The sequence below is a fragment of the Rana temporaria genome, chromosome 5 (genome assembly GCF_905171775.1).
Source record: "Rana temporaria chromosome 5, aRanTem1.1, whole genome shotgun sequence".
Lineage (NCBI taxonomy): Eukaryota > Metazoa > Chordata > Amphibia > Anura > Ranidae > Rana > Rana temporaria.
In genome coordinates, this window is record NC_053493.1 from 14752723 (window position 1) to 14775848 (window position 23126).

The following is a 23126-nucleotide window of genomic DNA, read 5'->3' on the forward strand; positions in this document are numbered from 1 at the left end:
GCATGCACTGCGATACTCTGCACAAAATGCAGCAGGGACAACATTTTGTGGTGTTGAGGTGCGTTATAGCCCATTCATTTTAAATAGACCGCCTAACAATGCATGCGAATGTGCTCTGGAGGTGTCAGAGGCCACACCTAAGGCCCTCTATCAATTTCAATTTGATCACCACTGGTGTAGAGGTTGACTTACTGGAGGGAGAATCACAACAATATTAAGAAAGACTGGTACAGGGTACTAGATCTGTCAATTCTCACATAGGCTACAATAAAAAGGGCCCAAGACTGCTACTTTACGAATAAGATCTTATTTATGTGCTTTTTGGGGGGGGGGGTGGTTTCCTGCACCCCTAAATCTTCTATCCATAGAGTTAAGCGATTAAAAGTAAAAAAAAGGGACAGCCACCCATCTTATTTTTCTGCCCACTATACACCAAGGACCCGTCTCAGTGGGTCATTTTGCGTCACCCAAAAAGAAGGCGGAGAAGGAGGAGCGCTACAGTGGCATTAACTAACCCAGTAACTGGAGCAGGCTATAGATTTGTACAGATTTTGCTTTGCCCAGATTGCAAATCAGACCTCCAGCAACTTAAACATATTTGCCAGCATAAAAAAAAGCTCATCAGGGAGATTTCCCTTCACATGACAGAAAGGAAAGGAAAAGATATTTATCATAGGGGTTGGGATGGGGGGGGGGGGGTAGCACTGAGGGGCAGAAGGCCAAGTCTGGAGTTGGGCTTTCAGTTTATCCAGACCATGTTGAAAAGTCAAAGTCATCCTGAGTCTTAACTTTGTATGTATGGCTTTGGGCTTTTAGAGAAAGAAAAGAAAGAAAAGGAAAGAAAAGAAAAAGAAAAATAGTAAGATAAATTGAAAAAAAAAAAAAAAAAAAGAAGGAGGGGAAGAGAAAAGAAAAAAAAGAAAGAGAAAGGAAAAAGAAAGAGAAACGAAAGATAGATATCTATCATAGGGGTTGGGATGGGGGAGGGGGGGTAGCACTGAGGGGCAGAAGGCCAAGTCTGGAGTTGGGCTTTCAGTTTATTATGTTGAAAAGTCAAAATTATCCTGAGTCTTAACTTTGTATGTATGGCTTTGGACTTTTAGAAAAAGAAAAGAAAAAAAAAGAAAAGAAAATAGAAAAAAAGAAAGAGAAAAGAAAAAGAAAATAGAAAAAAAGAAAGAGAAAAGAAAAAGAAAATAGAAAAAAAGAAAGAGAAAAGAAAAAGAAAAAAAAAAAGGAGAAAAGAAAAGGAAAAAAAAAAAAGAAAAGAAAAGGAAAAAAAAAAAGAAAAGAAAAAGAAAAAAAAAAAAAGAAAAGAAAAAAAAAAAAAAAAAAAAAAAGAAAAAAAAAAAAAAAAAAACAAAAGAAAAAAAGAAAGAAAAAAAAAAAAAAAAAAAAGAAAAAAAAAAAAAAAAAAAAAAAAAGAAAGAAAAAAAAAAAAGAAAGAAAGAAAGAAAAAAAGAAAGGGAGGAGAAAGAAAGAAAGAAAGAAAAAAAAAAAAAAAAGAAGAAAAAAAAAAGAAAGCTAGATATCTATTATAGGGGTTGGGATGGGGGGTAGCACTGAGGGGCAGAAGGCCAAGTCTGGAGTTGGGCTTTCAGTTTATCCAGACCATGTTGAAAAGTCAAAGTCATCCTGAGTCTTAACTTTGTATGTATGGCTTTGGGCTTTTAGAGAAAGAAAAGAAAAAAAAAAAGAAAAGAAAAAAGGGAAAGAGAAAGAAAGAATAGAAAAAAAGAAAGAGAAAAGAAAAAGAAAAGAGAAAAAAAGAAAGCGAAAAGAAAAAAGAAAAGAGAAAAAAGAGAGAAAAAGAGAGAAAGAGAGAAAAGAAAGAGAAAAGAAAGAGAAAAGAAAGAGAAAAGAAAGAGAAAAGAAAAAGAAAAAGAAAAAGAAAAAGAAAAAGAAAAAGAAAAAGAAAAAGAAAAAGAAAAAGAAAGAGAAGAAAGAAAAAAAAAAAGAAAGCTAGATATCTATTATAGGGGTTGGGATGGGGGGGTAGCACTGAGGGGCAGAAGGCCAAGTCTGGAGTTGGGCTTTCAGTTTATTATGTTGAAAAGTCAAAGTCATCCTGAGTCTTAACTTTGTGTGTATGGCTTTGGACTTTTACATCACCCTTCACATAAAGATTACTTCTTCGGAGAAACCTGCTCAGGCATGCAAAGAAAAAACAGAATTGAGGAATGCAAACTTACCTTTAAAACTAAAAAGACCCCAGATCAGCATTTATATATATATATTTTTAAATGAATGTTTACTACAGGCAGCAGGCGTCAAGCATAAAGAAACTTACTTGTATATTCTTTTCACAGTCTGTCTGGTGATGGAGCATGAGTTCGCTTTCCAAAAGAAACCGCTTGCCGCACTTATCACAAATCCTCATGCGACTGTGGGTGACGTTCATGTGCTTCTCCAGATACCACCTATTATTGAAAACCCTGGGACACTTTTTACAAGGATAGTTCTGCTTCTCCTCAAATTTGGCCTTTTGCCCCAACACATCCTGTCCTTTCTTTTTCCTCCTCCCATTACTTCCTCGATTTCGGGATGCTTTTGCTCCTTGACTCAGCGCGGTAGTCTGGTCTTTGCCCGGCGACTTGCTCCCCTCACCAGGAGAGTTTTCATCTTTGGCCATGTCTGCCGATTCTTCGTCCTTCTCCTCCTCTTCCTCCTCTTCTTCCTCCTCCTCTTCCTCTTCTTCCTCATGGGGTTCTTCAAGGTCCTCCTCCTCGCTTGGAAGGATGTCATCATCTTCATCCTCCAACATGTCTAGAAAATCCTCCTCTTCCTCCATTCCACCTTCATCTTCCTCATTTTCATCATCCCCCTCTTCTTCCGACCCCCGATCATCCCCGTCTGACCGGTCTAAGACCGTCACTGGCTCTGTTGACCCCTTACCGTCTGTCCCTTTAGAAACGTTTAGTGTCTGGTTATTTAAGTTGACTTCTACGATGATCTGTTCTCGGTTGTAGGATTCTTGGCTCTCCATATCCTCCTCAGAGTCGGCTCCTTCAATTTTACAGACCCTGCCCCTGCTTATTTCCTCATCTTTAAAATACTGCTTAGGTGATGTGGCGTTCGGCAGATGTCCTTTGCTCACACTGTCCTCTACTCGAACAGAGTAAGGGTCATTTCCTTCTCGGGCATAAATCTTTGTTGAAGGGGCATCAACTTCTTGTTTGATCTCCCTATAGAACTGAGGCTGCATGACCGTGGTGACATCCGTCCTACTGTCATCTGTGTCCAAGATGTCGTTGGCCATCGAGAGGTTCAACGACCTGCTGTGGATGAGCTCCTGACATGACGTCACAATTTCGTTCATTTGCAACACAGCAGCAGCATTTAAAACGTCCTGCACATTGCAGCCATTGACTAAGAGCTTAGAGGTGTAAATAAAGTTGAGAATCTGCTGGAAGCCTCGAGACGTCAAAGCCTCCAAGGACAGTTCCACCCTTTGAAGCTGCTTGTTCTGGGTGAAGAGAGAATGGAAGAACTGGCTGTAGGCAGCAAGGACACCCTTGTGAGCAGGGAAAGTGCTCTTCTGTTGGACCAGAACGATGTCCACATCGCAGAGGTCGGGCTGGAACAGGCGCTGCTCGTTGAGTCTGTCCATTAAACAGGTGAAGTGGAGAGCCACGTCTTCCACCAGGGAATACTCCGTGGAGGGGTAATCCGTTGTCTTCTCGACGATCAACTGTAAGAAGAGAGAGAGAAGTGTAAGGGTGTATCAAACAAGCAAGATCACATTAAAAGCAGACACCAAAAACTACTAAAATCTCATAAAATGTAATTTAAAGGTGGGGACTAGGATGCTCCTTTAGGACGTCAAGGGATTTGTGCTCCTATAGCAAAGAATGCAGAAGAATTGAATAACGAGGGGCCTACTTTTTACAGATTGGCTTCCTGGCTTCAGGGATCTGTCCAGCCCTAAATACAAAAGATCTCTACATTACCTGTGGCATTGCAGGTCCATTATCAGTTACTATTTAAATAATATGATTTACCATATATACTCGAGTATAAGCCAAGTTTTTTTTAAAAAGACCCCTCTCCGCTTATACTCGAGTCAGCGCTGTGTCAACTAGTCGGCAGCAGTTGCAGAGTGTACTGCGCATGCTCGAGAACGTCTTTCTTAATGTGTGTGATGGGGATTATCGTGCGTTGAACGCAGGACGTGCTCTAGCATGCGCAATACTCCCGGCAACGGCGGCCGTCTACAGTAAACAGCGTGAGAAGTTGGTAAAACATGAAAGAACATGGAACAAGGTACGCAAGGCTGCAAATGGGCACAGCGAGGGCTGCAAATGGGCATTGTTGACCCTCTTTCCACTTAAAGTAGCTGCTGCATTTTCCACCCTAGGCTTTTACTCGAGTCAATAAGCTTTCCCAATTTATTGTGGTAAAATGAGGTGCCTCGGCTTATATTCGGGTCGGCTTATATCCCGCGTATATACAGTAGTGTAAAATAAAAGATCAGAGAACAAAACCCTCATAACTCCTGGATCCTATTAGATTGCAAGCTTTGAAGGAGCAACGGACACTCATACTTCCTATTCATTATTAAATGCTAATCTCCAATCACCAAACAGTAGGGTCCTCAAAAAGGTCAGGACCTCATACTCCCTGTACCCTATTAGAGGGTGACTTCCAAAGGGCAGGACCTTTAAATGTTCTGTAATGTAACGATGGTGAGTTTCGAAAGGACAGGACCCGCATACTTTTCTGAACCCTATTGGATGGTTAGCTCCCAAGAGCAGAACTCTCCTGTTCTGGTGACAACTTGATTTTCCACTAGTTTAAGTCTTCCAAAGAGAAGCATCTCATGAGCCCTGCACCCTTCTAGATGGTATGTTCCAAAGGACAGAACCTTCATACTCCCTACATCCTTCTAGATGTTATGTTCCAAAGGGAAGGATCTCATGCTCCTTGCACCTTCCAAGATGTTATGTTCCAAGGGGCAGAACCAGGGCCATCTTTTCCATTGGGCATGCTGGGCAGTTGCCCGGGGGCCCCGCTTGCCTGGGGGGCCCCACCGGCTGCCCAGCAACCCCAGTAAAAAATTATGGAGAATGACGGGTTAGAACTGCCCATGCCCAGTTCGCGGAAATCACAGAGAAGATCCGGTCCTCCACGAGTGCGGGGGATTGCTGATGTAAGGGGGGAGTGAATGCAAAAATGTAAGGGGGCACTGATATAATGGTTCCCCCTCCTAGTGACCCCCCTTACCTTAGTGTATTTAATCTAAGGAAGGTGGTCTCTGGTCACCAGAGTACCCCCCACATCAGAGTCTGCAGGATTCCCCCTTACAATGCAAGGGGGAACTCAGTCTGCGGACCCTGATGTAAGTGGGAAAGAGAAAGCAGTGGACTCTGATATAAGGTTGTCTCTGGTCACCAGAGCCCCCCTCCACATTGGAGTTCCCCCCTTAGATCATGATCTGCAGCGTTCCCCTTTACATAAGAGTTCCCTTTCACTGTAAGGGGAAATCCTGCAGACTCTGATGTAAGAGAAAACTCTGTGCTGGCTGGGTTATAGTAACCTGACCTTCATGTCAATGAAGACATTTTTTTTTTTTTTACTTTTGTTTAACTTAAACACATTTCTAATAGCACTAGCTATATGTTTATAGTTTAAATACTGACATTTGCATTGTTGGGCACTGAAAACTGTAATTTTAGGTACTTTTTTTTGCAGTGGCAGTAAAAAATGTGGTTCTGCCAGTAAATGTTATGATTTTTGTCAGTAAATTCTCGTGCGTGATTGTGTAGACAGGGCCCCAGTGCACTGTATTGCCCGGGGGCCTATAATGCTCTTAAGATGACACTGGGCAGAACCTTCATACTCCCTGCACCTTCCTAGAGGTTATGTTCCAGAAGGGCAGAACCTTCAAAGGCCCTGCACCAAAATAGAGGGCAAGTTCCAAGGACCTTCATACGTTACATACCCACCCTACAGATGGTGAGTGTAAAAGGACAGGGCCCTCATACTTCCTGAACCCTATTGGATGGGTACCTCTCAAGGGCTGGACTCTGCTGCTCTGGTGACAACACAGAAGGTTGGGTTTTCCTTTAGTTGCAATCCCAGTGGCATTAGTCACCTGGACAAATATACAGTAGACTGCCAAATAATTTAATCAAGGACGACATCAAACCAAATGTTTTCCAATTATCACATTACTCCCGAATGATGAGAACTTTTGATGACACGTCGTTAAATCTCTGCACTGCTGCCAAAAAAGGTGTCTTGAATGTTTTTAATCTGACCTGACCATTAATTAATTAACTCCTTGAAGACTAGGCCTTTTTCTGACACTTGTTGCCTACAGGTTAAAATCTGTATTTTTTGTGAGAAAATTACTAAGGTGGCTGTTACTATATTATATGCAACACTGTATTTGTGCAGCCGTCTTTCAAACGCAATTTTGGGGACATTTTTTTTTTTTCCATGAATTAATTTTTTGGAGGGATCTGGGATCTTTGAGACCCCAAATCAATCCTTTGCATTCAAAAACATGAAGTTCGGCTGTTTTGAATACAGATTTTTTTTCTAAATTTGGCGCCTTTAACCACTTAAGCCCCGGACCTTTAGGCAGCTAAAGGCCCAGGCCAGGTTTTTGCGATTCGGCACTGCGTCGCTTTAACAGACAATTGCGCGGTCGTGCAAAGTGGCTCCCAAACAAAATTTACGTCCTTTTTTCCCCACAAATAGAGCTTTCTTTTGGTGGTATTTGATCACCTCTGCGTTTTTTTTGCGCTGTAAACAAAAAATAGAGCGACAGTTTTGAAAAAAAAAAAACAATAATTTTTACTTTTTTCTATAATAAATATCCCCCAAAAATATATAAAAAAACATTTTTTTCCTCAGTTTAGGCCGATACGTATTCTTCTACCTATCTTTGGTAAAAAATATAAAAAAAAAATATATAAAAAAAAAAAAAAAAAAAAACGCAATAAGCGTTTATCGGTTGGTTTGCGCAAAATTTATAGCGTTTACAAAATAGGGGATAGTTTTATTGCATTTTTATTATTTATTTTTTTTACTACTAATGGCGGCGATCAGTGATTTTTTTCGTGACTGCGACATTATGGCGGACACTTCGGACAATTTTGACACATTTTTGGGACCATTGTCATTTTCACAGCAAAAAATGTATTTAAATTGCATTGTTTATTGTGAAAATGACAGTTGCAGTTTGGGAGTTAACCACAAGGGGGCGCTGAAGGAGTTGGGGTTCACCTAGTGTGTGTTTACAACTGTAGGGGGGTGTGGCTGTAGGTCTGACGTCATCGATCGAGTCTCCCTATAAAAAGGGATCACTCGATCGATGACGCCGCCACAGTGAAGCACGGGGCAGCCTTGTTTACATACGGCTCTCCCAGTTCTTCAGCTCCGGGGAGCGATCGCGAGGGGGTGGCTAGAAACTTATAGCCACCCCCTCATCCCGGATCGCTCCCAGACGATTACCGACCGCCGGATGTACCGGGGGGGGGGGGGGGTCCCGACCCACGTCTAGGCAGGGACGTATAGGCACGTCCATCTGCCTGTATGTGCCATTCTGCCGACGTATATTTACATGCGGCGGTCGTTAAGTGGTTAAAGCTCCAGTAAATCGGAAGTGATGTCATGACATCGCTTTCGGGTTACTAGATCCGATCAAAGGTGATTTTGGCTTTGTTCGGGCGTCTGGCCATCCGGTGGACGTGCCGGCTGGTCGCTCGGGCCTCCCAGTGGGACAGGAGAGCCTGAGCGAGCCGGAGAAGAGATCAGTAGATAAGCCGGCCTAACTCAGAATCTACGCCGATTTATGTTTAAGTGTATGCTCAAACAGAGATACGCTTAAACATATCTAAGATACGACGGCTTGCGCCGTCCTATCTTAGATTGCAATATTTTGGTTGGCCGCTAGGTGGCGCTTCCATTGCGGTCGGCGTAGAATATGTAAATGAGGAGATACGCTGAACGTATGCCCGGCCGACGCAGTACTTTTACACCGTTTACGTAAGAGATAGGCCAGGTAAAGTTAGAGCTAGGCCCTAGTGGAATAGTAATGTCAAGTATGGCCGCTGTTCCCGCGTCGAAATTCGAATTTTTTACGTTGTTTGCGCAAGTCGTCCGTGAATCGGGGTTTACGTCCACGTCAAAATCAATAGGCCCGTGCGGCGTACTTAGCCGCAATGCACACTGGGAAATGTAGGCGCCCGGCGCATGCGCAGTTCGCAAAAAATGTAAAGTCAAGCTCCATTAACATACAACACGCCCCCCTCAATCACATTTGAATTAGGCGCCCTTACGCCTGCCGATTTAGGCTACGCCGCCGTAACTTAGCAGGCAAGTACATTGTGAATCATGTACTTGCCTAGCTAACTTACGGCGGCGTAGCTTAAATGCCTTAAGCTACGCCGCCGCAAAGTTAGGCATAGGTACTTGAATCTACCTACGGTACTGCACACCCCAGCGGTTTGAATCCTGCTCGTCTTGCGAGACAACGCTCGCAAAGCGAGTATATATATATATATATATATATATATATATATATATATATATTAGCTTGTATTGCAAAACGCTCAAACCGCGTTACTCGCAATCCAAGGTTCCACTTTACCAGATCTACCGGATAGCTTTAGGAGCAGAAAATCATTGTATTAGGCACCGCTACTCCACAGTAATATCCACCAGCTTTAGGGTCCCATGCGGCGTTGCTGCCATGCAGCATTATGAACACAGGAGGTTGGCCGCTTGGCACAAGCACCATTAAGTGGATGTTTTGCATTTACTCAGCGAATGCAAGGCATTCTCCGATTGGATGAGGTGGTGGGAGAGTGACATCACTGCCCCATCTCTGCACCTCATCCAATCGGAGAACACTTTGCACCGATTAAGAAAATGCAAAGCGATCCTCGTAAGGCGAGTCGGCGACCTCCTATTTTTACAATGCAGAAGGGCAGCTACTATCCACTGCACTTGGAAGCTAGTGGAGATTACTGGAGTAGGGGTGTCTACTACAGTGATTTCCAGCTTCTAGAGGGACCCCACAGCTATGACATATGCAAAGTTAGACTGGTCCAAGCTGGACCAATGGAGCGAGGTAAAAATATCCATACCCGGAATTCTTTAGTCAAACCCTTAGATGTGCAACAACTAAAAATGTTAAACGATTGAATGGATATAATACACACCATACAGTTAAAGAGATTGAGACAATAAATAACCAATATTCTCATTGACCCGATGGACAATGCCATCATAGATTTGGAATAAAATCTTATGAATGCATTGTTGTTTTGTGATGATCTTAAAAACAGGATGTCAAACTCAAATTTCACTGTGGGCCGCATCAGCATTATGGTTGTCCTCAAAGGGCTGGTTAAATCTTTTGTGGAGCACACAGTGTACAGAGCGCAGGGTTTAGGGGGCGTGCGCGCTGTACAGAGCGCAGGGTTTAGGGGGCACACGCTGTACAGAGCGCAGGGTTTAGGGGTGCACAGTATACAGAGTTTAGGGGTGCGCTATGCACAGTGTGCAACACCCCCCCCCCTCCCCAAGACTTTCTCACATCTCTACCCTTGACTACCTGGCCTGGCTCTAGTACCTTCCTGTATAGGTGGCTCTACTAACCGTGTGTTCAGCTCTAGTACCTCCCTGTATAGGTGGCTCTACTACTCGTTTATTTGGCTCTAGTACCTCCCTGTATAGGTGGCTCTACTACCCGTGTATTCAGCTCTAGTACCTCCCTGTATAGGTGGCTCTACTACTCGTTTATTTGGCTCTAGTACCTCCCTGTATAGGTGGCTCTACTACCTGTGTATTCAGCTCTAGTACCTCCCTGTATAGGTGGCTCTACTACCTGTTTATTTGGCTCTAGTACCTCCCTGTATAGGTGGCTCTGCCTCACAGGGAAATTGTTCTGGAGATCTGTTAGATCCGGGAGCCACTGAGAACCAAACTGTCCCTTGGCTTCTGTGTTTATAAGTGACAGCGGGAAGCGGAGGGCAAGAGCCGGGAGGTGGAGGGATGAAGTTCCACCATGTTTGACATGCGTCTTGAAAGGATGACGGTATCTTTGGTACCTACAGCACTTAAATGTAATTTAACACCAACTCCTGACCTTGTCAAGGTCCTTGTTTAGGCGCCTCCTGTTATGGGGCGACAATGGTCTGCCCACGTTGTAGTGTTATCATACTGCATGGTCACTAGAGGTCGACCGATATATCGGCCGATATTTGGCCTTTTGAGAAATAGGCATCGGCCAATTTTTATTCAAAATTAGGCCGATATTTAACATGGCCGCTAGCGGTGCCACGGCTTCGGAGCTAGGCCGAAGCCGCGGCCTTTACTGATGCTGTGACCGCGGCGGCAATCCGTCACAGCATCAGGAAAGGCCGCGGCTTTGGCCTAGCTCCGAAGCCGCGGCCATCTTGGTACACCCAGCGTGCCTGTAACAGCCAATCGCCGGCCGCCGCTGCCGACATCCTCCACTGGAAAACAAACGTCCCCTGACGTGCTGTGCGCCCTGCCTCTGCCTACAAACCCCAGAATGCAGCGCGGGCCGGTAACTGCCGCAGCACGTCAGGGGACGTTTTTTTTCAGAGTGGAGGATGTTGGCAGCGGCCGCCGCCGATTGGGGATGGTAGGCAGAGGCGGGGCAGCACGTCAGGGCCAGGGACAATGGAGCTTTCTTGTGCTTGGAGATGCCTGGAGCGCTCCGCTGGTGGGCATTGATGAGGTGGCACTGTGGCAGTGAATGACATTGGGCTGTACTGGTGGGCACTGATGTGAGGCACTGATGAGGTGATGCACTGGTGATATGCACTGGTGGGCAATGATGGGGTGCATTGGTGAGCATTGATGAGGTGGCACTGATGGGCTGCACTGGTGGGCACTGATGAGGTGGCACTGATGGACACCAATGAGGTGGCACTGATGGACACTGATAGGCTGCACTGGTGGGCACTAATGAGGTGGCACTGGTGGGCACTAATGAGGTGGCACTGATGGGCTGCACTGGTGGGCACTAATGAGGTGGCACTGGTGGGCACTGATGTGACACTGACAGGCTGCACCCCACCTCTCCACCCTAAACAATTATCTCCTCCCCTCCTGTCCACCCTAGGTTTTTTGAGATGCCTAAAATATCGGCCGCAAAGATCAGCAAACACATATCGGTCGCCCCAATTTCCAAATATCGGCATCGGCCAGAGAAAAACCCATATCGGTCAACCTCTAATGGTCAGCCTTTGGACTGAGACAACTGCCATTTCAGCACACATTTAGAACGTCACCATCAGGAAACGCATCTTGATAAAGGCCATGCAGGCTGCAGCACAGAAGAAACAAAGGATGAAAAAAAAAAAAAAAATCGAAGTATTTTATGAAAAAAGGTGTTTGGTTTACGATACGTGGAGGCTTTCTAGCAAAGTGGCATTCAGTTGGAATTTACATCTACTTTAAAACGAGAGCCTTCAACCTACAAAACATGGACACTGTAAAAGATTGTGGGGTCAGTTCTGCGTTTCGAAAAATCCAATAATGAGATGCTCACCAAAAGCCAGCTGAAATCGCAAAACGCTTAAGAAGCCAGGAGAAGCTCCGTCATCCTCATATCTGACCCCGCGCTCCTTCCTGCCCACCCGCCGCGAGAGGAGGGGGGCCCAGGCGTCCCACAGAGGATGAGCGCCAGCATGGGGTCAGCGAAATTTAATTACCATTCCTAGAATCCAGAACGTACAATGAGCAACCATCATCACTTCTCCATAAACAAGGCCAGAAGTGATCAAATCTCACTGCCTTCATTTTACGACCAACCGCCGATTTGCACAACTGCAGACCTCAAAAATACACGATAGTTCACCCTCCAGAGAAGCCTTTTTCTCAACCTTTTCAAACACGGAGGAACCCTTGAAATAACGTTCTGATCTTAGGGAACCCCTGCTAATAATGACTATATCTACAGCTCATGATACATTACCGTATTTTTTCGGCGTATAAGACGACCTTTCGAATGCAAAAAAATGCCTGAAAAGTCGGGGGTCGTCTTATACGCCGGTACCGGTCTCCGTCAGGCGGATGCCCGCAGCCTGAAACCCAAAATCTAAAAACAAATTAAGGTAGGGAGATCGTCTTGGCCGGCACAGTGGAGGCAAGTGATGGCGAAGTGGAGGCATGTGATGGCACAGTGGAGGCATGTGATGTAATGGCACAGTGAGGCATGTAAGGGACCGCCCTGTCTTTCCTCCGCTCTCCCCTATGGGGGGGATCGGATGAACACGGACCGTATGTCCGTGTTCACCCGATCCGATCCACCAGACGGAAGAAAAATAAAATTTTCTTCCGTCCGAAAAATCGGATCATTGCGGAGGCGGGTGATTACGGGTTTCAGCGGATGGTCATCCGCGGAGACACCCGCAATCACATAGGGACCAATGTATGTCCCGTTTTCATTGCGGATGAAAACGGAACATACATTGTTAAGTATCCAGTTCCCGACCTCCTCATGTACATTTACGTCGGCAGAATGGCACGGACAGGCACATCCACGTACCTGTACGTCCTCTGCTAGACGTGGGTGGGGGGTCCGATCGGGACCCCCCCCCCCGCTACATGCGGAGGTCGGGTCCGCTCGGGGAGCGATCCGGGACGACGGCGCGGCTATTTGTTTTTAGCCGCTCCGTCGCGATCGCTCCCCGGAGCTGAAGAACGGGGAGAGCCGTATGTAAACACGGCTTCCCCGTGCTTCACTGTGGCGGCTGCATCGATCGAGTGATCCCTTTTATAGGGAGACTCGATCGATGACGTCATTCCTACAGCCACACCCCCCTACAGTTGTAAACACACACTAAGTGAACACTAAATCCTACAGCGCCCCCTGTGTTTAACTCCCAAACTGCAACTATCATTTTCACAATAAAGAATGCAATTTAAATGCATTTTTTGCTGTGAAAATGACAATGGTCCCAAAAATGTGTCAAAATTGTCCGAAGTGTCCGCCATAATGTCGCAGTCACGAAAAAAAAAAATCGCTGATCGCCGCCATTACTAGTAAAAAAAATAAAAATGCAAAAAAACTATCCCCTATTTTGTAAACGCTATAAATTTTGCGCAAACCAACCGATAAACGATTATTGCGATTTTTTTTACCAAAAATAGGTAGAAGAATACGTATCGGCCTAAACTGAGGAATTTTTTTTTTTTTTATATATATGTTTTTGGGGGATATTTATTACAGCAAAAAGTAAAAAATATTGCATTTTTTTTTTAAATTGTCGCTCTATTTTTGTTTATAGCGCAAAAAATAAAAACCGCAGAGGTGATCAGATACCACCAAAAGAAAGCTCTATTTGTGGGGAAAAAAGGACGCCAATTTTGTTTGGGAGCCACGTCGCACGGCCGCGCAATTGTCTGTTAAAGCAACGCAGTCCCGAACTGTAAAAACCCCTTGGGTCTTTAGCCAGCATATTGGTCCGGGGCTTAAGTGGGTATGGACGTCATTCCCGCGTCAAATTTTGAAAATTTTACGTCGTTTGCGCAAGTCGTCCGTGAATGGGGCTGTGCGTCATTTACGCTCACGTCGAAAGCATTGGCTTCTTGTGGGTTAATTTGGAGCATGCGCACTGGGATACTTTCATGGACGGCACATGCGCCGTTCGTAAAAAGCGTCATTTACATAACACGCCCACATTTTAATTAGGCGGGCTTACGCCGGCCTATTTACGCTACACCGCCGCAACTTTGGTTTGAGAATACTGCACTTGCCTGTCAAAGTTGCGGAGGCGTAACGTAAATAGGATACGTTACAGCCGCACAAAGATTCGCGCTTCTACGTGAATCCGGGCCACTATATATCACTTTTTTTTGTCCGATAGACCAGAAGAAGGGGAGTCTTTATTCCCCCGAAACACGTTGACTTTATGACTATAAAACAACTACACGTTCACTTTTATTTCACTTCACTAATTGGGACCGGGTGCTCCTTTTATCTACCCTCCATTAGGATGGAGCCAACTCAGGCATCATCCGGGGTCTCTATCTACTACCTGGACGGGAAGGCTGGCCAACAAGAGACACAATCCTATAGTTCCTGGCTGAGCACATTTGTCAGGAATACAATACTTTCTTTAATTAGTAAATTGCTGCATGTCCACTTGCTCTTCCCTTTGGGAGGGGGAGCGGTTTTAAAGCGCAATTTCACGAATTTCATGGATCATCTATAAATGGAAATCCACAGAGTTCCTGGGTGTCGCACAGCTCCCTCCGGGCGAGTCGCAGAGACCCCCTCCCTCCAATACAGAAACAAGTCCATGCACCGTGCTAATGAGCCGCCTTTCCCTCCGAGTCCCGGTCATCGGGTCAGGAATAGAAGAAGAGACCATTCATCACTATGAGAGCAAAGAGACCCCCGGAGCAAAGCCTGCTGGGAATCCTCATTAGTGTGCCAAGAGAGAGCCGTGCATTTCAAGTGGACCAGTCACGTACACCTGAATATATCTGGCTCAGCACTTTATATCCTCTCTATTATTCTGTCATACCCATTCCTCTCTACATCCTTAAAGTGGAAGTAAGCACATATACCGTACAGTAGGGCCGAAGCAACTAATGGATTAAGAAATTAATCGATTATGAAAATTGTAATCGGCCAGTAACATAATGGGGTTAAAAAAACGAAAATTAGCCCTTTATAGTACAAAAAAGCAAAATCGCTACTGTAAATATTACTTTCACGGTCCCACAGTAATAAAATGGACCCCTTACAGTAGTGATTATTTGCTCTTTTTGTACTTTTTTTTAACCCCCATTATGTTCCTAAACATCTCAGGCCGGGGTTCCTATGGGACACATTCACATCCATGATTATTTTTCAGCTGCTGCGTATTTAAAAAGGGCGAGGACTTAACGCAAAACGGTGCTATTTTTTATTTATTTTTTGGTTCAATATACTTCAATGGAGAAGCTGCAGAAAAGCATGTAATGTGTTTTTGCGGCAATTTGTGTTTTGTAATCTGCCCAACAACAAATTGGCCCAATTTTTTTTTAAAAATGCAATTTTTAAAGCGTCAGCCGGAGGAACCGGGTGACTGGGAAGCGTCAGCCGGAGGAACCAGGCGATGGGAAGCGTCAGCCGGAAGAACCAGGTGAACGGAAGGGTCAACAGGAAGAACCAGGTGAACGGAAGGGTCAGCAGGCGGAACCAGGTGAACGGAAGGGTCAGCAGGCGGAACCAGGTGAACGGAAGGGTCAGCAGGCGGAACCAGGTGAACCGAAGGGTCAGCAGGCGGAACCAGGTGAACCGAAGGGTCAGCAGGCGGAACCAGGTGAACCGAAGGGTCAGCAGGCGGAACCAGGTGAACCGAAGGGTCAGCAGGCGGAACCAGGTGAACCGAAGGGTCAGCAGGCGGAACCAGGTGAACCGAAGGGTCAGCAGGCGGAACCAGGTGAACCGAAGGGTCAGCAGGCGGAACCAGGTGAACCGAAGGGTCAGCAGGCGGAACCAGGTGAACCGAAGGGTCAGCAGGCGGAACCAGGTGAACCGAAGGGTCAGCAGGCGGAACCAGGTGAACCGAAGGGTCAGCAGGCGGAACCAGTAAGATTTGTGGAAGGATAAAGGATATATCAACACTCCCAGAAGCGTTGGTTTCCAAACAGGCTTCAAAAAGGGGATTTCTTGGGATCAGATCGGCACAAGTATCAGTAGAGCTAAAAATGTGGGTTCTTCATGACTGAAATAAACTGAATACCATTTCTGACTTTTGGTTCTTGAGTGCATAAATTTCACCCCCCAAAAAAAGGAAAAATATATGCAAAATGCTGACTTTTCCTGTTTAAAACAATGAATAAGTGAATGCCACAATATCCATTCAAGATCGTGTCTGGTCTAGAAAAATAGTTGCTGAACTCTGAAATCTGCGACTCCCATTCCCAGAGGACGCAATTAGTAGGGGGTAATGCAATTACCAGAAGGCTCCACCCACCATGACACCTTGCCTCCTGATAGGTGACCTCTAAGGCCCCGTACACACGACCAAACATGTATGCTGAAACTGGTCCGCGGGCCAGTTTCAGCATACATGTTCGGTCGTGTGTAGGCGCGAGCGGGCCGAATTCCAGCAAACATTTGCCCGCCGGGCCTTTTCCCAGCGGGCAAATATTCCTGGACGTGTTTTAAAACCGTCCGCTGGAATCCTGCCCGCTCGGACATGTACGGTCGTCAGTACAGACCTACCGTACATGTCCGAGCGCCCGCCGTCCCTCGCATGCGTCGAATGACTTCGACGCATGCGTGGAAGCCTTTAAATGGCAGGCCCGCCCACGTCTCCGCGTCATCGACGCGGACACGCCCCGCGTATTGTTTACGCGCGGACTTCTGTACGATGGTTAGTACAACCATCGTACAGAAGCCCTCTGGCAGGCATGTACGGTGAAAACGGTCCGACGGACCGCTTTCATCGTACATGTTTGCTCGTGTGTACCGGGCCTAAGGAAAAGCATTTCCATCACCAATGCATGCAATACGACATGATCCCAGCTGCCAGACGTATACAGCAAAGGCGGTGGTAGCAGTCATCCCTGCGCTCTACCTCCTCTTCTATTTCATCAATCAATGCGGACGCTGCCGCTGTCAGCCTAACAGCCATGTAAATGTGCGGTGATTGAAATAGAACACAGAGACCGTTAGGTAGATTCACAAAGAGTTAGGCCGGCTTATCAGTAGATAAGCCGACCTAACTCTGAATCTACGCCGCCGTATGTTTAAGCGTATGCTCAAACAGAGATACGCTTAAACAAAGCTAAGATAGGACGGCTTGCGCAGTTCTATCTTAGCTTGCAATTTTTCGGATGGCCTCTAGGTGGCGCTTCCATTGCGGCCGGCGTAGGTTATGTAAATGAGCTTCTACGCCGATTCCCGAACGTACGCCAGCCCGCTGCAGTCGAAATACGTTGTTTGCGTAAGGCCTTAGGCGGCCTAAAGTTATTCCACCTATGAGGTGGAATAACAATGCTAAAGTATGGCCGCCGTTCGAACTTTTTACATCGTTTGCGTAAGTCGTCCGCGAATCAGGAGTTACGTCGTTTACATCCACGTCGAAATCAATAGGCCCGTACGGCGTACTTAGCCGCAATGCGCACTGGGAAATGTAGTCGCCCGGCGCATGCGCAGTGTAAAAAAACGTCAAAAACGTGAGGTCAAGCCTCATTACCATGATACACGCCCCCCTCCAAGTCATTTGAATTAGGCGCCCTTACGCCTGCTCGTTTGAGGCTACGCCGCCGTAGATTAGCAGGTAAGTAGATTGAAAATCACTACTAGCCTAGTTAATTTACAGCGGTGTAGCCTAAACAGGCTAGGCTACGCCGTCCTAAAGATATTCTAATCTACCTACGTATATTTGATTCATAGACTGTCTGCGCTACCGGCTCAGCGCTGTACATATTGTGCAAACATCACCCTGACCAAATTCACCAATGTGGCGTTTTTTGTTCCCCCCGGGGTTCTTCTTTAAAGCTCCAGAGAAAAAAAAAAAAGGATCAGAAGAGCCGCGTTCAGCAAGGTGCAGCCAATCCTCCACAAAAAAAAAAAAAAAAGTCCTTGACCGGCGGTCATTCCGCACCGCCGCTCCCGTATTATATAATGATGCAGGACAATAAACACAAAGCAAGTACCAAATAATCAGGAGAGATCAGCGGCGGCGCAGGCTCTTGCAGGAAAAACAAAAGCGGAAGATTTCTGTAAAAAAAAGAAAAAACACGTCTCAGCAACCCCCGGGGCTTCGAGGACTAAAATTAGATGCCGGGCAGGTTCATCATTTATAAGAACTGCCAGCTTCAGAAAACAGCTGCGTGGAAGTCAGCCGCGGCTATTGAGGAACCGCTGTATTCCGCAAAAGGATATAAATCTACTTTTTGAACACCAAAGGCCAGATTCTCAAAGGGCTTACGACGGCGCAACGCCATTTGCGCCGTCGTAAGTCCTAATCTGGCCCGGCGTATCTATGCAACCGATTCTTAGAATCAGTTACGCATAGATAACCATTAGATCTGACAGGCGTAAGGCTCTTACGCTGTAAGATCTTAGATGCATTTTTTTTCCCGCCGCTAGGTGTCGCCGACGTCGTTTTCCCCGTCGTCTATGCAAATTAGCTATTTACTGAACGTACGCGCGGTCGATGCAGTGAATTTACAACGTTTCCATAGCTTTTGCGACGCGAAAAGTTGCCCCTGCTATATGAGGGTCAACCAATGTTAAGTATGGCCGTCGTTCCCGCGTCGAAATTTAAAAAAGTCAGTCGTTTGCGTAAGTCGTCCGTGAATGGCGCTGGACGCCATTTACGTTAACGTCGAAACCAATGACGTCCTTGCGACGTTATTTAGCGCATTGCACGTCGGGAAATTTTAGGGACGGCGCATGCGCAGTACGATCGGCGCGGTAACGCACCTAATTTAAATGATCCATGCCCCCTACCCGGATCATTTGAATTAGGCGGGCTTGCGCTGGAGAATTTACGCTACGCCGCCGCAACTTTACAGGCAAGTGCTTTGTGAATCAAGCACTTGCCCGAAAAACTTGCGGCCGCGTAACGTAAACGAGATACGTTACGGCCGCATAGTTTAACGCAGATCTACGAGAATCTGGCCCAAAATGTCTTTTGCAAACCCAGACAGAACCTTGTAAAAAGTGGCAGCGACATCATCACTGACTGGGCTGTAAATAGTATATGCAAAGATGTGGGAGGGGCCCAGCAGGCCCCACCCACTACAGGCTGCCTGCAGAAATCTACAGGAAGGGGCCGAGACCAGACCAGTCACCCTGCATCTCCCCCCACCACATTCTGGCTCTATACATGACCCCTACATCACTGTGGCTCCATCTTCTGATGCTTACGTCACTTCTGAGTCCTCGTGACTCAAAAAGGACCCCAGGAGGAACTAGGTGACCCAAACGGTCATCAGGACGAACCAGGTGACCCAAACGGTCATCAGGAACCAGGTGACCCCAAAAGGTCATCAGGAACCAGGTGACCCCCAAAAGGTCCGCAGGAGGAACCAGGTGACCCAAAAGGTCAGCAGGAGGAACCAGGTGACCCCCTAAAAAAGGTCTGCAGGAGGAACCAGGTGACCCCCAAAAAGGTCTGCAGGAGGAACCAGGTGACCCAAAAGGTCAGCAAAAAGAACCATGTGACCCAAAAGGTCCGCAGGAGGAACCAGGTGACCCACAAAAGGTCTGCAGGAGGAACCAGGTGACCCCCAAAAGGTCTGCAGGAGGAACCAGGTGACCCCCAAAAGGTCTGCAGGAGGAACCAGGTGACCCCCAAAAGGTCTGCAGGAGGAACCAGGTGACCCCCAAAAGGTCTGCAGGAGGAACCAGGTGACCCCCAAAAGGTCTGCAGGAGGAACCAGGTGACCCCCAAAAGGTCTGCAGGAGGAACCAGGTGACCCCCAAAAGGTCTGCAGGAGGAACCAGGTGACCCCCAAAAGGTCTGCAGGAGGAACCAGGTGACCCCCAAAAGGTCTGCAGGAGGAACCAGGTGACCCCCAAAAGGTCTGCAGGAGGAACCAGGTGACCCCCAAAAGGTCTGCAGGAGGAACCAGGTGACCCCCAAAAGGTCTGCAGGAGGAACCAGGTGACCCCCAAAAGGTCTACAGGAGGAACCAGGTGACCCCCAAAAGGTCTGCAGGAGGAACCAGGTGACCCCCAAAAGGTCTGCAGAAGGAACCAGGTGACCCCCAAAGGTCTGCAGGAGGAACCAGGTGACCCCCAAAAGGTCTGCAGGAGGAACCAGGTGACCCCCAAAAGGTCTGCAGGAGGAACCAGGTGACCCCCAAAAGGTCTGCAGGAGGAACCAGGTGACCCCCAAAAGGTCTGCAGGAGGAACCAGGTCATCCAAAGGTCAGCAGGAAGAACCAGGTGACCCCCAAAGGTCTGCAGAAGGAACCAGGTGACCCCCAAAAGGTCTGCAGAAGGAACCAGGTGACCCCCAAAAGGTCTGCAGAAGGAACCAGGTGACCCCTAAAAGGTCTGCAGGAGGAACCAGGTCATCCAAAGGTCAGCAGGAAGAACCAGTAAGATTTGTGGAAGGATAAAAGATATCAACACTCCCAGAAGCGTTGGTTTCCAAACAGGCTTCAAAAGGGGATTTCTTGGGATCAGACTAGCACAAGTAGCAATAGAGGTAAATATTTGGGTTCTTCATGACTGAAATAAACCAGATACTGTTTCTGACTTTTGGTTCTTGGGTGCACAAATCACCCCCCACAAAAAGGCAAAATATATGCAAACGTTGACTTTTTCTGTTTAAAACAAAAATTATCTCTACCTCCTCCAACCGCCCTTTTGGCTGTTTTACGCCCTTTTTAAGAAGAGCTGCAAGGCCATATCAAGAACTGCACGGGCCAGTGGTACCAGGGCCTGGTAAATCCTTCTAAAAACCTTCCACGTGCCAACAGCAGAAAAAAAATAACCAGTCAGTCCACCCCCCTCCCCCATGCCAGGAATGAGGCTTGGAACGAGAAACTCTGGCGCCTGGAACAGATTTCACCCCTACCGGGATTTCACCCCTACATCATCCAGGCAAACAGGAACACAGGCCGCAAACCAAGCGCAGCTAAAAACGCCCTACAGTGCATGCACACAGACACCCGCACTGGAAACCCGCACTGCTTAGACTGGTCCCTGGCAAGGGGGTGTGCCACCTCCAGACATGGCCTTCGCCAGGCACAGAGGGAGAAAGGGAACCAAGCCACCTTCTTCCCTGGAGGGCAATCTAGCAGAGAACCCTACCAGCTGCTCTCCGAATAACCTGGTAGGTAAAAGTGTGGGAGGAGATAAAAAAGCCCCCTTCACCCAAGTTCCAGGTGATGCCTCTCCTCTGGTTTGAGGAAACACAATAACCTGACCAGTTGAGCAGAAGGACTTCCTTTTTAAGTATTTTAGGTGATGCGTTTCCTGTTCCTGTTATAGGAGGTGCCCATTTCTCTCGGGCTTTCCTGAAAGACAATTTGGGAAATAAAAATGTATGCTCACACAATAAGTACAGGAATGCAAACATGTACCGAAATGCTGGAGACTCTGGATAGGGCCGGGTATCACTGTAGGGCTGTGGGCCCGTGGCAAGCCTGGGGGGGGGGGGGGGAGCACTGTGGAGGCTGGGGGCTTGCAGCAAGCCTGGGGGGGGGCACTGTGGAGTGGAGGCACTGTGGGGGTTAAAGGCTCTCACAAAACCTGGGGGGAGGGCTTTGTGGAAACTGAGGGCTCTCACAAAACCTAAGAGGAGGAGGCACTGTGGAATTGGAATGGATGTCGAGGGCTGTCAGGAAGCCTTGGGGGGAGGGGGTGCACTATGGAAAATGATGGCTGCCAGGAAGCCCGGGGGGACTGTGGACGATGAGGGCTCTCGGAAAGCCCGGGGGGGGGGGGGCAACAACTGTGGAGGATGAGGGCTGTTGGGAAGCCTGGAGGGGGGGCGACAACTGTAGAGGAGGAGGGATGTTGGAAAGCCTGGGTGGAGGGGGGCGACGACTGTGGACGATGAGGGCTGTCGGGAAGCATGGGGGGCACTCTGGGGAAGCGACAACTGTGGAGGATGAGGGCTGTTGGGATACCTGTGGGGGGATGACTACTGTAGAGGATGAGGGCTGTTGGAAAGCCTGGGGGGGGGGGGACTATGGAGGATGAGGCTGTCTGAAAGCCTGGGGGGGCACTCTGAAGACGGAGAGCGCTTGAGAAGCCGGGGGGCACTGTGGAGGCCGAGGGCTCTCAAAACCTGGGGGGTTGGACACTGTGGAGTGGAGGCTGAGGGCTGTCAGGAAGCCTTGGGGGGTGCACTGTGGAGGCCGAGGGCTGGGGGGCCGACTATGGGAGTTTGGGACGGCACTGGGGGAGGTTAAGGGATCTGCAAGCGACTGGAGACCAGGGAAAAGGGAAGGAATGGCCTGGTGGTTGAGAACTGCCTCCATAGACCTTCTCGATCTACTGTATTTAGATATGGGTTTTTTTTTTACATCAGGTAACCTCTATTTATTTATTTTTTCTTCCAAATCTGCGCACACCATTTTTAAAGTCGGCGTCCCGCGATTCGTAATTGCCAGAACCGCGCTTAAGACCATCCATTATAAATGACCTGCTGAAAGTATTTGAAGACCTGCATTGGAAATCACTGGACTAAACTGCAATTTTTAGATTTTCTCTTGGAATTGAACTTGACAGGAATAATAATAAAAAAAAAAACCGCAAACTACTATTTTCGGTTTGGAGAGGAAGAAAGTGCGGCGCCGCGGGAAGCCTCTGCTTCAAGAAGTTCAGGTCACACTTGAAAGATGGCGGAGGGGCTTCCCTGCTGGGCTCTTCTCACCTTCCACCACACTTAAAAGCCGCTCTCCATGCTGTGAAATTTCCGCGTATTTAAAATAAGTCGGCGCACCAGTTACTGCGACGTTTAACTTCGAATGGACCGAAGATCGGCTACACATTTCTGGTTATCTGCATGTTAAGTGTAGCACTCCCAGGTATGTATTGCCCCTCTAGGAGATTGCAGTGCTCTCCCCCAACATGGACCTCATCTGCTTTTCTCAGAAACATCGTCCAAGATCACCATCAAGTTCCTGGGCTGGGACACCGCCTCATATATGAGACAATCATGGAAATCCTGGTGTCTAGATGTGTTCACAAAATGTCCGACACAGATCAGCACCAGCCTCTCACCTTGTGACTTGCTACAAAAAGTTACAATGTTGCCGTCCGATCACTGGGGGAGGGGAGACTGAGGAAGTGCTCCTTCCTGCCTGCAACACAGTGAGGACATTATCATCTCAGTCAATGAAAAGTCACCAACTGGGGCACCATTCCACCCGCTGACGCCAACCAATGGGACACCATTCCAGCCGCTGACAAAAACATATGGGGCACCATTCCAGCCGCTGACGCCAACCCGGTGAGGGACCATTCCAGCCGCTGATGCCAACCGGTGGGGCACCATTCCAGCCGCTGACGCCAACCGGTGGGGCACCATTCCAGCCGCTGACGCCAACCGGTGGGGCACCATTCCAGCCGCTGACGCCAACCCATGGGGCACCATTCCAGCCGCTGACGCCAACCCGTGGTGCACCATTCCAGCCGCTGACGCCAACCCGTGGTGCACCATTCC

At 47.6% G+C, this 23126-nt stretch overlaps 1 protein-coding gene across 2 annotated transcripts in view; it reads right to left on the bottom strand.

Moving 5' to 3' along the window:
- ZBTB47 (zinc finger and BTB domain containing 47) overlaps window positions 1–23126 on the bottom strand; it is a 74218-nt gene that overhangs the window by 34043 nt on the left and 17049 nt on the right. For both annotated transcript variants that reach the window (XM_040352212.1, XM_040352213.1), the window contains exon 2: window positions 2291–3691. In XM_040352212.1, the coding sequence (XP_040208146.1) occupies window positions 2291–3691 (1401 nt within the window). The remainder of the gene's footprint in view (window positions 1–2290; window positions 3692–23126) is intronic.